The 15,182-nt window shown below is 35.0% G+C and overlaps 1 protein-coding gene across 3 annotated transcripts in view; it reads left to right on the top strand.

Annotated features, from left to right (window-relative positions):
- Positions 1-15,182, top strand: part of LOC141585176 (ankyrin repeat domain-containing protein 30B-like) — a 110,118-nt gene that overhangs the window by 71,214 nt on the left and 23,722 nt on the right. For all 3 annotated transcript variants that reach the window (XM_074403151.1, XM_074403152.1, XM_074403150.1), the window contains 4 exons: positions 514-542; positions 653-725; positions 3,731-3,792; positions 6,382-6,484. In XM_074403151.1, coding sequence (XP_074259252.1) covers positions 514-542; positions 653-725; positions 3,731-3,792; positions 6,382-6,484 — 267 coding nt within the window. The remainder of the gene's footprint in view (positions 1-513; positions 543-652; positions 726-3,730; positions 3,793-6,381; positions 6,485-15,182) is intronic.

The raw sequence follows: 15,182 nt of genomic DNA, 5'->3' as shown, positions 1-15,182 counted from the left end.
ATTCAAGTTGATCAATTTATAAAACTTTCAGTGATGAGATGTCAGTTCTGCATTCAGCTAAACTCTCATGATACCATTATACAGTCTCAATTGTAGAACAAATTAAAGAGCATGATGAATGTAATGATATAAATTACTCTAATGTATTTCCTTAAATATATGATGTAGGATTCTATATTCAGCTTTGACATATTTTTTTTCAGATCGTGATTTGCTCCCTTGATCAAAGATCATTTCTGCTTTCAACACCCAGCTTATACATATTAAAATCAACACATTTTGCATGCACAACACATTATCCCTTTTGAAATCTTAAGTGCATGTCTTATGAAGCCTAGATTCTTAGCTTCTTCAGTGTATTTCTGTCATGGGAGTGCCCTAAAGAAACAAACCAAAAGAAACCCCCCAACTCTCAAAGTTAGCAAAAAGACTCAAGTTACTAGCACTGCGTTCATTTGTGGTTGGTTTTGTCTATTTACCTATGATTGATGATAAATCTCTTTTGCTTTATAGAGCCTTCTAAGAAGCCTTCTGATTTTGAGGTATTGAGTTTTATAATTAATATATATATAATTGAATATATATTATTTTAACGATGTATTTTGTGAAGTATGCATTCATTATTAATCATTTTTCTTCCAAACCCATTTAGCCTGCCATTGAAATGCAAAACTTTGTTTCAAATAAAGCCTTAGAATGGAAGAATGAACAAACATTGGGAGCAGGTAAATGAATATTTCAATATTTGATCTATTAATAGTCTCATCTCCCAGTGTTTATTTTTCAAATTTGATGAAAATACTTGAGCTGAATAATGTCAATGGTGGTATCTACATTGGAAAAACTGGTATTTATAGGAACGTGAATTTTCTTTAAAAACATACCTTTAATTTCAAGTGTTTCTACTTTTATGTTTTGATACTATAGTGGTTTGTATTGAGAATTTCTTTATGTCTTAAAAATTCAAGCATGCACAATCATACATTCTGAGGGCAATTAGAATTATGACTTACAAATTATTAGAGCTGTGGTGGTGGTACAACACATTTTGTCAGAGACAAAATGCACTTCTAAATAAATGTAAGTGAACATGGTCAACAACAAAAGTATGATTTGACTTCTTGGATTTCTCTTGATTTTTGAAACTAATGTTTCTTCAGTTCTTCAAAAATTGATTGGAATTCTACCTTTTACTTCATGGAAAGCTTCACTTGTTGACATGCCAATTTTGTTTTAACATTGATTACCTCATGTAAGTGTAGTCATTTAAAGTATCCTAAGGAAAACAGTTATTCTGATTAGCTTACTCTCTCTCTCTCTCTCTCTCTCTCTCTCTCTCTCTCTCTCTGTGTGTGTGTGTGTGTGTGTGTGTGTGTGTGTGTGTGTGTGTGTGTATGGTGTACGTTCATGCCTGTTTGCATGTGTGTGTGTTTGCATGTGATACACTTATTTTAAAAAAATGGGAAAAGCAATCATTTCTTTATTATTATTTTTGTAAAACTGTGATTCTGAAGTATTTGACCTTACTGTCTTTTCATTGCCTGGAGGTAAACAGTTGCCTAAACTAGATTTTTAAAAATTATTATTCCTATGCATGTTTCAACATTTTACAATATATGGGCATGGTCATAAATAATATGTGGAATTTGTTTTCAACTTCTATTATGTGAGTAATTGCACATTGTGTGTAATTTTCTGTAACAGTCTTTGTTTGATCAGCATTATATTGTTAGATCCATCCATAATGGGCACATTTAGCTCTGGTTTTGTTTCTATTAGGTTCTTTATAGAATTATGTTGTATGACTGCACCAAAACTCATTAAATTTTGTCCATGCAAAAAGTAAATGTATGAAAATAAAAACAAGTACAGATTTCATTCTTCATTTCAGTTGGTTTTATCTATTGCTTTTTGATGTATTAGAAATTAAAACTAAAATATTTCAAGTATCACTGTGCTCAATCATCTACTTTAATAACAATAAAAACTGCGATATGTGGACCATTAAAGCTATGGTGTTATAACACATTATTTCCCTGAAACAGCGCAGTATACACTTGTAAAATTGAGAGGGAAAATGGTCAATAACAAATGGATCATTTGAGTTTTTTGGATTCTCTACATGAAACTTAAACTTTTAGCATATTTGAAAATCAGATATATAGTTCATGGATGTCAACTTATAAATGTACCCTTAATATTAAAGTGGTATTTAAAGTTACTGTTGTGTATGTTTGCTTTTCCCTTTAAACTGTGCTAAAAGTTAATATTCGAAAATTTTGTTTACAAAGAAAACTGGACATTATTTCTGTTATGTTTGTTTTCTGTTTCATGCCTCCTAAATTTTCACATTCTATTGTATGACTACCACAATTTATTAAACTGTTTTATTCTGATAAAATAAATAAAAATTAAAACAAGTGCAGATTTTGATAAGCCTTTTGAGTTGGCTTTGTATTTTGTTTTTAACATGTTAGAAATTACCACTGTAGTATTTAAGATATATGAATGTACAGTCATACATTCTGATGTCAGTTAGTCATATATTCTGATGTCAGTTAGAACTATGACTTACAAATCATTAGAGCTATGGTGGTGTTAACAATACGTTTGTCTCTTAAACATTTTAGTATGCACTTCTAAATAAATGTAAGTGAATATGGTCAACAACAAAAGTATGAGTTGACTTCTTGGATTCCATGCATGAAACGAACTGCAAGGATTCCGATCAGAATTTAAGACCAGTTTTAAAAGTTCATAAATGTCAAATTATAAATTGACCCTTAATAATGAAATCATCCTTAAAGCTTTTGTTATGCATGTTTAATTTTTTCTTCAACCTATTTTAAATAGTTGAAATTTGAAAATTTTGTTTATAAAGAAAATGCAGATTTTTAAAAAATTTATTTGTTGTCTCATGACTCTCAGTATTCCTTGGATCTTGTGTGGATTTTGATTTAATCCTATTAAATGTGGAAACATTAGTTTACTATTGGGTAGGCATTGATTTAATTCTTTTTTTTATCGAAACATTAGGTTACTTAAGACAATTATATAGATTTCTAATGTTTCTCTAAGGCATCACAAGTTGATTCTGAAAATATTGCACTAAGGAAAGACTATCTCAAAATAATTAAAGCAGTATTTAAATTTAAAGTATATGCAATAAAAGTTTTTAAAGCTTATTTCTCTATTACACATACACACAGTATACTGTCATGCATGTTGAAATTTAAAACTGTTAGATGTAAAGTTTGTTAATGTAAAAAAAGTTTTATATCTCAAAAGTTTTATTTATTGATATTCTTAATTGAATAATTCTGTTTAATAGACATGGCTGAGTCAATAATGCTGAGTAATGCAAAATAAATAGAAAAAAATGAAAGATGGCATATAATTAAATTATCTCATTTAATATCCAGCATAGGACATACTGTGTTTCTGGGAAGAAGAAAACATGGTTGGTTGCTTTTTTGAAGAAATAGTTTATATGAGTTAGGCAAATTTCTATTTGTTTCTATTCTAATGAATAAAAAGTTTACTTTCAGATATTTTAGTTTGCAGCACTACTAGATTGACCATAAAAGTGGTGGGAATAGTCTGCAAAAAGGATTTACAAGCTGAATAAGAAAAACCACAGATTCATGAAAAAAAAATAGATTTGTATATACTTTTTAAATATATGGTAATAAATGTTCTCATGAATATATCTGTGATTAATATTTTATAGATAAACTGTTTACATTAAAATCAGGACAAGAAACATACATAGAATCACATTGGAGTTCTGAGGTATTGTGCAATTTTGTTTTCATTATTCTTTAAAATATAAATACTGAGAGATGTTGAAACATGAAAATAGAATTTTGATTTTCTTGTTTAACCTCTGTATATTGCCCTTAAGCAATTTCTCATATTTTTCACAACATATTGAACAGTTATCATTTGATAAGTAGATTACCGCTTCATAGTGCAGTTCCACTAATTTGCAGGATTAATTTAAGAAGGTAGTGTAGTATAGTGGAAAAATAAGGCTTAGAAATTCTAGGAGTTTATTTGGGTTCTGAATCTACATTTGTCTAAACACTGAAGAATTTCAATTTGGGGTCCACTTGCGGGCAAATTTATGATTCTCTGGTATATCTGGATTCAAAGGGAAAACATTACAACTATAGTTTTGTACATCTTGAAACTTGAAAAGAATGCTTGGGACTTGAAAGTGCTATATTTGAATTGTACAGTGTAGATCTTAAGGAATATTTCAGGCAAAGGAAAGGCAAGAAGAATAGGAAACCTGAGAAACTATAATAAGAACAATTTGGTTGAATAGTGTTTTAAAGGGTAAACATTATTTTCACAAATAGAACACTTTGAGTTATTTTTGTAGCAGCCACATAAATATCAATAATGATGTATTCTGAGGTCACAGCTGTGCAAAGAGATGGGAAGGGCCTCACCACTTGTTAGAAGTAGCTGCTTTATAAGAATCATGAGAGGAAGTCAAAAAAATAAGTCAGTATTCTGGTTCTGTTACTAGCTACGTGACCTTGGAGAAAACTATTTAGTGTCGTCAAATGTCAGTGGCCTTGTTCATTGAATTAGTGCTAAAATCTACCTCTTAGGTATGTTTAATTGAACAATGTTGTAATAAAAGTGAAAATATTTTGTAAACTGAAAAATGTGTATACAAACGTTAAGATAATGATGACTGATACTCAGTGGCTTAATAAATATTGAGGGTACTTTTTCCAAATGTAAAGGAAGTATTGTCAGAAAAATATTGGGGGAATAACAACAGACGTGGATTTCTAGTTTAGTGTAAGGAAATGTTAAGTACCAGCAGGCTACTACTACTATTTTCTAAACTTGTAAGGAATTTAGTAAGTTAGACCTCTCTGTTGAGATTTTAAATGTTTTAACTAATGGTAACGTTCTTACTGAAACTAAATGCATGCTAGGCAGTGAGATCTGAACACACAGAATGAGGACATACGTTAAAATGGTAGGAACAGAAAAACAAGGCGACAACACTGATCATTAAATATAAGTGATTTCTATTTAAAGACAGATAGTGTTAGGCTAGAGAAAATTGAAGAAATTGACAGTTAGGATGGGAATGGGAGTGGCAGTTAAATTCTGTAGTCAGAGATTTCTTTGAGACTGCGTCAAGCTCCCATAAAAAGCATGAGAGGTAGTACAGCATGTGAAGGCCTAGGTGAAAGATATTTGGAGTAGAGAAAAACAACAGATCACACTTGCTTATAACTTTTCTGTTAACATCCTGGAAAGACTAGGAAGCATTATCATCATTTTCATTATTGTAAGGTGTAGAATAAGATTGCAAATGGCCGGGCGCGGTGGCTCAAGCCTGTAATCCCAGCACTTTGGGAGGCCGAGGCGGGTGGATCACGAGGTCAAAAGATCGAGACCATCCTGGTCAATATGGTGAAACCCCGTCTCTACTAAAAATACAAAAAGTTAGCTGGGCATGGTGGTGCGTGCCTGTAATCCCAGCTACTCAGGAGGCTGAGACAGGAGAATTGCCTGAACCCAGGAGGCGGAGGTTGCAGTGAGCCAAGATCGCGCCATTGCACTCCAGCCTGGGTAACAAGAGTGAAACTCCGTCTCAAAAAAAAAAAAAAAGATTGCAAATGTGTGCCTGGCACATATTAAATGCTTTATGAATTAATGTTTTTATATTTTTATGAAGGGCTTGCTATATTTTTCTGAAATTATGTCTTAATTGGAATCAAGTTGCATAATTTACCTGATATTGGTTTCCTTTCATTTAAACATAATAGAAATGTTTTTCTTCTTTTAAATTTTATTCAAGCATTTTCTGTTATCAAAAATTTTCTCAAAAATATTTGTTATTTCAAATTTTATTTTATACAATTTTTATATCTTATTTTAAGTGTCTTATTTTAACCCTAAAAATTTATAATTATGAATATTTTTAATGTTTAATACTGCCATTGTTATATAGCAAGAGGCAGATGATTGTATTTTGTTTTAAATGCCCTCTCATTTTTCTTGGGAACTACGAAGTAGACTTAGATATTTTGAAGGAAATTTCTTGTTTAAATATGCATGAGTGAATATTTTTTTCTGTGGATATGCTTTTATTTTTGGATTTTCATGCTTAGTAATGGTTTCAATAGCTAAATTAAGATGAAAGGTAAGCTTAATTTAGAGATCATATGTGAAGTTCTTAATAAAAATGTTTTGGTTTTCAATATGTTTCTATCCTTAAATCAAATTGCCTTTAAAGTAGGAAACTGAGTTGTTGTTGTTGTTGTTGTTGTTGTTTTTGAAATATGTTATTCAGGAAATCTTGATGTCACTCATTATTATTTTTAAATTGAAATTCATTATTGATAGGACTTTGAACAGAGTGTCTCTGAAAGTGCTACACAGAATTACACATGTTTACCTGAAGCTACATGTCAAGAAGAAATCATGACAACACATGGAATACTGAAGAGTAAGAATCATTTTTAATTTAAAAGTCATTTGACAGCATATTTATCTAAAAATTTGAGGACTGCTATACTGTAATAGCCTAAGAACATTATCCACTAAATGCATAGCATAAAAAAAGGGAATTAAAATGGTGATAAGTTACATATCTTGTCGGGTGTCAGAAAGAGATTATATTGAGAATGCCAAAAATGGATCTTAATTATAACTTTAAATTCAAGATACTCTAAAATGTGAGGTATCACAGGAAATATATAAAGGAAGGAATAAATAATGAGGAAGACAGAAAGTACAGGAGTATATGAGGGAAAAAGAAGCAGGTATATGTAATGGTGGTTGATACAATAAAATAATTATTTAGATAGAGGAACAGTATGGTTAGAAAGGTGGGAAGAATATATACAAGCTTCCAATACAAAAACTAGTAAAAAAGAATGACAGCAAAAATTTTCCACTCTGTCTTACTTGCGAACAACTTTAGGGATGGAATTACCTGACTATGTGAAGCTGTATTTTACCTATTAATAGTGAATATAAGCATAAGTGGGCAGCCACACATGTATATTTTTTTCAGTATAGATGCACATTCTGATTCAGCAGACTTAGGATATGGCAATTTTAATTCTCTGACTATACTGATGCTGGTGGTTCTTGGACCATGCACTGAGTAGCAAGGGTATAGACTTTTCATTGAAATAATTCAGAAGAAGAGCAATTGGATAGGATGTCAAGACATAAGAGAGTCAGGGGAAAGCATTATTTTGATTTTATTTCTGAGTATTATTTTAGCCAGAGGAGAAGAAAGAGATTTAAAAAAAAACAGAAAATTTTTTCCGTATCTTGGAAATATCTTTTTTGTTAAATTTTTCTTTAAGTTCTGGGGTACATGTGTAGATCTTGCAGGATTGTTACATAGGTATACACATGTCATGGTGGTTTGCTGCCTCCATCCCTCCATCACCTACACTAGGTATTTCTCCTAATGTTATCCCTCCCCAATCTCCCCACACCCTGCTGTCCCTCCCCCAGCCCTCACCCCACAACAGACCCCAGTGTATGATTTCCCCTCCCTGTGTCTATGTGTTCTCATTGTTCAACACCCATTTATGAGTGAGAACATGTGGTGTTTGGTTTTCTGTTCTTTTATCAATTTGCTGAGAATGATAAAAACCAGAAATTATAGATGCACAATACTACTTCTGAACAAGAGGAAGAAAGTGGTAGGAAATTTTATTTTTAAAAGTGTTGAATGGAAAGAATCAGGACCACAGATCTCGAGATTATTTTTGCTTAAAGAATAGCAATTGTGAGGCATGAAAGTTGAGTGGGGGGTGGGAAGAAGCTAACTATGTAATTTTGAAATTTCTGAGAAGGAAATTGAGTGAACTCACTTCAAATGCACTTGGAATATTTGCACTCCAGATTAAACTATGGGTACTCTAGAGAGTCCTAGAAAAAGGAGGAATTACTAGATCTGACATTTACCACAGTGACACATTACGCTTCTCTGTCACCTTCAGGCTTCATAATTACACAAGTTTTTGGTATATTTTTCCAAAATTTCACAAGTAAATTCTTAATGTATGGGTGCATTAGAAAAAGACTGTATTATTATGATTGGCTGTTTGGAAATATATTCAATAAAATGTTTTAAAGCCCATGCCTATATAATTCATTGACACAATAGTTTTATTCATCTTTGATAGACATAAATTTCATTGATATAAAAGTATATATATCTTTGAAAAATCTTATTGATGAATAATTTATCATGTAAAATGAACTATGTCATAAAATTTGCTGAGTGAAAGAATTTGATAGTAAAATATTAATTCCTGAAAGAAAATGAGGGTTGATATTTAATTAAACTTATCTGGGTTAATGGCTACTATCAGACATAGTGTTTTTTGGGGGGAAGAGGAAAAGAGGAAACTCCTTTTTTGAAGAAAAAAAAGTCATACAAGCTTTTTATGAGTCTTAGGTCAGAGTTGTGATAAGGAAGCAGAACCATTCATGACCACTCAGGACATTGAACTGATGCTGCATTTTCTCTTTCCTTGGGAGCCTCTGCTTTCACTAAGAGCTTTCCCTGATGCCCTTGTCTTGGCTGCTATTTGTGCTCCTCTTTAGGGTATCCAAATGTCAGGCCAGTTTTGTCAGTCTAGTCCAGCTTTCCAGTGTAGTTTTGCCCAGCTACATCCTTCTTTCTGGAGCTAAGTAGAGAATTCAGGACACTGGGCATTACACAGATTTGCTGATATCCTGAAGCAACAGAGAGTTCCTAGCGGTAAAACAAGGACAAAGCACATTCTTATCCGCTTCTGCCACAGCATGTTGTAACCTGTGGTCACCAATTGTTGGCTGGGAGGTTGCACTGCACACCTCATCACAAAATTTGCTGACTCAAGTGGAGACTGATGTAGCCTCCTTGAAACATCCACTTTCTCATTTCTGCAGCAAGTTGAGGGCCTTCTCACATGCCCAGTATGCTGCCATAACTAGCATTTGGGGGAAGCACCATACTAAGTTTACATATAACCAAAAGAATAATACAGAGGCTGACTCCCCTGACATCACTCAGAAGCAAATTGTATTCCTCAGCATACACCCTCAAGGGTGATAATATTTCTCAACCAAGTGAAAGTACACTTAAATAGAAGAAGTTACTCTTTTCATATTAGGAAGATGAGCAAAAATTTCTGAAAATTGTAAAAACACAGGGTATCTTTGCTCCTCAACTCTTTGGAAAACACTGATCTTTTTTCCTATATCCATAATTTGTTTTCTTGATAATTTCATTATTGTAAATATGCATTTAAGTCCTTTCATGTTTTTTCATAGCTTGATAGTTCATCTCTTTTTAGTCTTTAGTAATATTCTATTGTATGATTGTACCACAGTTTATGCACTGATTTTTTTGGAGGATATCTCCATTGCTTTACAAATTGGTTGAATTTTTGCATACATCGTCATGAGGCAGTTATCTTGTTTCTAAGCATATACTCTGGTTTTGATCTGGGGTAATTCTAGCATTATACAATGAGTTGAAATGTACTCTGCATTAGGTTATTTGTGCATTGCTATAAAGAAATATCTGAGATTGGGTAATTTCTGAGAAAATAGCTTTAATTGGCTCACAGTTCTACAGGCTTTCCAGGAAGCATAACATGGGCCTCTGCTTCTGGGGACACCTGCAGAAGCTTTCAATTTTTTTTTCTTTTTTTTTTTTAATTGCATTTTAGGTTTTGGGGTACATGTGAAGAATATGCAAGATTGTTGCATAGGTACGCACATGGCAGTGTGGTTTGCTGCCTTCCTTCCCCTCACCTGTATATGTCATTTCTCCCTATGCTATCTCCTCCCACCTCCCCACCTCCCCGTCCCTCCCCCATTTCCCCCCAATGGACCCCAACATGTAGTGCTCCCCTCCCTGTGTCCATGTGTTCTCATTGCTCAACACCCGCCTATGAGTGAGAACATGCGGTGTTTGATTTTCTGCTCTTGTGTCAGTTTGCTGAGATTGATGGTTTCCAGGTTCATCCATGTCCCTACAAAGGACGTAAACTCATCTTTTTTGATGGCTGCGTAATATTCCATGGTGTATATATGCCACATTTTCCCTATCCAGTCTATCATCGATGGGCATTTGGGTTGGTTCCAGGTCTTTGCTATTGTAAACAGTGCTGCAATGAACATTCGTGTGCATGAGTCCTTACAGTAGAATGATTTATAATCCTTTGGATATATACCCAGTAATGGGATTGCTGGATCAAATGGGATTTCTATTTTTAGGTCATTGAGGAATTGCCACATTGTCTTCCACAATGGTTGAATTAATTTACACTCCCACCAACAGTGTAAAAGTGTTCCTATTTCTCCACATCCTCTCCAGCATCTGTTGTCTCCCGATTTTTTAATGATCACCATTCTAACTGGTGTGAGATGGTATCTCAACGTGCTTTTGATTTGCATTTCTCTGATGACCAGTGATGATGAGCATTTTTTCATATGTTTGTTGGCCTCCTGTATGTCTTCTTTTGTAAAGTGTCTGTTCATATCCTTTGCCCATTTTTGAATGGGCTTGTTTGTTTCTTTCTTGTAGATCTGTTTTAATTCTTTGTAAATTCTTGTCAGATGGGTAGACTGCAAAATCTTTTTCCCATTCTGTTGGTTGCCGATTCACTCTACTGACTGTTTCTTTTGCCGTGCAGAAGCTGTGGAGTTTGATTAGGTCCCATTTGTCTATTTGGGCTTCTGATGCCATTGCTTTTGGCGTTTTGGTCATGGAGTCCTTGCCTACGCCTATGTCCTGAATGGTTTTGCCTAGATTTTCTTCTAGGGTTTTTATGATGTTAGGTCTGATGTTAGGTCTGATGTTTAAGTCTTTAATCCATCTGGAGTTAATTTTGGTGTAAGGTGTCAGGAAGGGGTCCTGTTTCTGCTTTCTGCACATGGCTAGCCAGTTTTCCCGACACCATTTATTAAACAGGGAGTCCTTTCCCCATTGCTTGTTTTTATCAGGTTTGTCAAAGATCAGATGTTTGTAGATATGTTGTATTTCCTCTGAGGCCTCTGTTCTGTTTCATTGGTCTATATCTCTGTTTTGGTACCAGTACCATGCTGTTTTGATTACTGTAGCCTTGTAGTATAGTTTGAAGTCCGGTAGTGTGATGCCTCCTGCTTTGTTCTTTTTGCTTAGAATTGGCTTGGCTATGCGGCCTCTCTTTTGGTTCCATATGAAGTTTAAGGTGTTTCTTTCCAGTTCTGTGAAGAAGGTCATTGGTAGCTTGATGGGAATAGCATTGAATTTGTAAATTACTTTGAGCAGTATGGCCATTTTCACTATGTTGATTCTTCCTAACCATGAACATGTAATGTTTCTCCATCTGTTTGTGTCCTCTCTTACTTCACTGAGCAGTGGCTTGTAGTTCTCCTTGAAGAGGTCCTTTATGTTCCTTGTTTGTTGTATTCCTAGGTATTTTATTCTCTTTGTGGCAATTGTGAATGGGAGTTCATTCTTGATTTGGCTCTCTTTAAGTCTGCTATTGGTGTATAGGAATGCTTGTGATTTTTGCACATTGATTTTGTATCCTGAGACTTTGCTGAAGTGGTTTATCAGTTTCAGGAGATTTTGGGCTGAGACGATGGGGTCTTCCAGATATACAATCATGTCATCTGCAAATACAGAATTTCCTCTTTTCCAATTTGAATACTCTTTATTTCTTTTTCTTGCCTGATTTCTCTGGCTAGAACTTCCAATACTATATTGAACAGGAGTGGTGAGAGAGGGCATCTTTGTCTAGTGCCAGATTTCAAAGGGAATGCTTCCAGTTTTTGCCCATTCAGTATGATATTTGCTGTTGGTTTGTTGTAAATAGCTTTTATTATTTTGAGATAGGTTCCATCAATACCTAGTTTATTGAGGATTTTTAGCATAAAGGGCTGTTGAATTTTGTCAAAGGCCTTCTCTGCATCAATTGAGATAATCATGTGGTTTTTGTCTTTGGTTCTGTTTATGTGGTGAATTACGTTTATTGACTTGCATATGTTGAACCAGCCTTGCATTCCTGGGATTAATCCTACTTGATCATGGTGGATGAGCTTTTTGATATGCTGTTGCAATCAGCTTGCCGGTATTTTATTGAAGATTTTTGCATCTGTGTTCATCATGGATATTGGCCTGAAGGTTTCTTTTCTTGTTGAGTCTCTGCCGGGTTTTGGTATCAGGATGATGTTTGTCTCATAAAATGATTTGGGAAGAATATCCTCTTTTTGGATTGTCTGGAATAGTTTCAGAAGGAATGGTAGCAGCTCCTCTTTGTATGTCTGGAAGAATTTGGGTGTGAACCCATCTGGACCTGGGCTTTTTTTGGGTAGTAGGCTCTTAATTGCCGCCTCGACTTCAGACCTTGTTATTGGTCTATTCAGGGTTTCGGCTTCTTCCAGGTTTAGGCTTGGGAGGATGCAGGTGTCCAGGACTTTATCCATTTCTTACAGGTTTACTAGTTTATGTGCATAGAGTTGTTTGTAATAATCTCTGATGATGGTTTGGATTTCTGTGGAATCTGTGGTGATATCCCCTTTATCATTTTTTTATTGCATCAATTTGGTTATTCTCTCTTTTCTTTTTTATTGATCTGGCTATTGGTCTGTCTATTTGGTCGATATTTTTGAAAAACCAACTCCTGGATTTATTGATATTTTTGAAGAGGTTTTTGTGTCTCTATTTCCTTCAGTTCTGCTCTGCTCTTAGTTATTTCCTGTCTTCTGCTAGGTTTTGAGTTTTTTTGATCTTGCTCCTCTAGCTCTTTCCATTTTGATGATAGGGTGTCAATTTTAGATCTCTGCTTTGTTCTCATGTGGGCACTCATTGCTATATATTTTCCTCTAGAGACTGCTTTAAATGTGTCCCAGAGATTCTGGTATGTTGTATCTTCGTTCTCGTTGGTTTCGAAGAACATCTTTATTTCTGCCTTCATATCATTGTTTATCCAGTCAACATTCAAGAGCAAGTTGTTCAGTTTCCATGAAGCTGTGCGGTTCTGAGTTAGTTTCTGCATTCTGAGCTCTAACTCGATTGCACTGTGGTCTGAGAGTCTCTTTGTTATGATTTCCATTCTTTTGCATTTGCTGAGGAGTGATTTATTTCCAATTATGTGGTCAATTTTAGAGTAGGTGTGATGTGGTGCTGAGAAGAATGTATATTCTGTGGATTTGGGGTGGAGAGTTCTGTAAATGTCTATTAGGTTTGCTTGTTCCAGGTCTGAGTTCAGGTCCTGGATATCCTTGTTAATTTTCTGTCTGGTTGATCTGTCTAATATTGACAATGGGGTTTTAAAGTCTCCCACTATTATTGTGTGGGAATCTAAGTCTCTTTGTAAGTCATTAAGAACTTGCCCTATGTATCTGGGTGCTCCTGTATTGGGTGCGTATATATTTAGGATCGTTAGCTCTTCTTGGTGCAGTGATCCTTTTACCATTATGTAATGTCCTTCTTTGTCTCTTTTGACCTTTGTTGCTTTAACATCTATTTTATCAGAGATGAGAATTACAACTCCTGCTTTTTTTTTTTTTTTTTTTTTTTTTTTTTGCTCTCCATATGCTTGGTAGATCTTCCTCCATCCCTTTATTTTGAGCCTTTTTGTATCCTTGCATGTAAGATGGGTTTCCTGGATACAGCACACTGATGGGTTTTGGCTTTTTATCCAATTTGCCAGTCTGTGTCTTTTGATTGGGGCATTTAGTCCATTTACATATAGGGATAGTATTGTTATGTGTAAATTTGACACTGTCATTTTGATGCTACCTGGCTGTTTTGTTGGTTAGTTGATGCAGATTATTGATTGTGTTGATGCTCTTTTACCATTTGGTATGCTTTTGGAGTGGCTGGTACTGGTTGTTCCTTTATATGTGTAGAGCCTCTTTCAGGAGTTCTTGTAGAGCAGTTTTGGTGGTGATGAAATCTCTGAGTACTTGCTTGTTCGCAAAGGATTTTATTTTTCCTTCACTTATGAAGCTTAGTTTGGCTGGATAGGAGATTCTGGGTTGAAAGTTCTTTTCTTTAAGGATGTTGAATATTGGCCCCTGATCTCTTCTGGCTTGTAGGGTTTCTGCTGAGAGATCTGCTGTGAGTCTAATGGGCTTCCCTTTGTGGGTAATCTGACCTTTCTCTCTGGCTGCCCTTAGCATTTTCTCTTTCATTTCAACCCTGGTGAATCTGATGATTATGTGCCTTGGGGTTGCTCTTCTTGAGGAATATCTTTGTGGTGTTCTCTGTATTTCCTGGGTTTGAATATTGGCCTGCCTTGCTAGGTTGGGGAAGTTTTCCTGGATACTATCCTGAAGAGTATTTTTCAGCTTGGATTCATTCTCTTCATCACATTCAGGTACACCTATCAAATGTAGATTAGGTCTTTTCACATAGTCCCACATTTCTTGAAGATTTTGTTCATTCCTTTTTGCACTTTTTTCTCTGATCTTGCCTTCTCTTTTTATTTCATTGAGTTGACCTTCGACCTCTGATATCCTTTCTTCTGCTTGGTTAATTCGGCTGTTGAAACTTGTGCATGCTTTGCGACGTTCTCGTGTTGTGTTTTTCAGCTCCATCAATTCACTTATATTCCTCTCTGTGTTGTCCATTCTGTTAGCATTTTGTCCAACCTTTTTTCAAGGTTCCTAGTTTCTTTGCATTGGGTTAGAACATGTTCTTTTAGCTCACTGTAGTTTCTTACTGTCCACCTTCTGATGTCTGAGTGGGTCATTTCATCACACTCCTTCTTCATCTTGTCTGGTTCCCTTACTGTTGAGGAGTTGCGATCCCTTTTAGGAGGAGAGGTGTTCTGGTTTCAGGAGTTTTCATCCTTTAGCGCTGGTTTCTTCCCATTTTTGTGGGTTTCTCCACCTGTTGTCTTTGTAGTTACTGTCTTTCAGATTGGGTCTCTGAGTGAGCTTCTAGTTCATGGATGCTGAAGTTACTTCTTTTTTTTTTTTTTAAGCTTCCCTTTTTTTTTTTTTTTTTTTTTTTTTTTTTAATGAGACGGAGTTTCGCTCTTGTTACCCAGGCTGGAATGCAATGGCGTGATCTCGGCTCACCGCAACCTCCGCCTCCTGGGTTCAGGCAATTCTCCTGCCTCAGCCTCCTGAGTAGCTGGGATTACAGGCACGCGCCACCATGCCCAGCTAATTTTTTGTATTTTTAGTAG

This window comes from Saimiri boliviensis, chromosome 7 (genome assembly GCF_048565385.1).
Source record: "Saimiri boliviensis isolate mSaiBol1 chromosome 7, mSaiBol1.pri, whole genome shotgun sequence".
Lineage (NCBI taxonomy): Eukaryota > Metazoa > Chordata > Mammalia > Primates > Cebidae > Saimiri > Saimiri boliviensis.
This window is presented reverse-complemented; position numbering and strand designations above follow the sequence as displayed.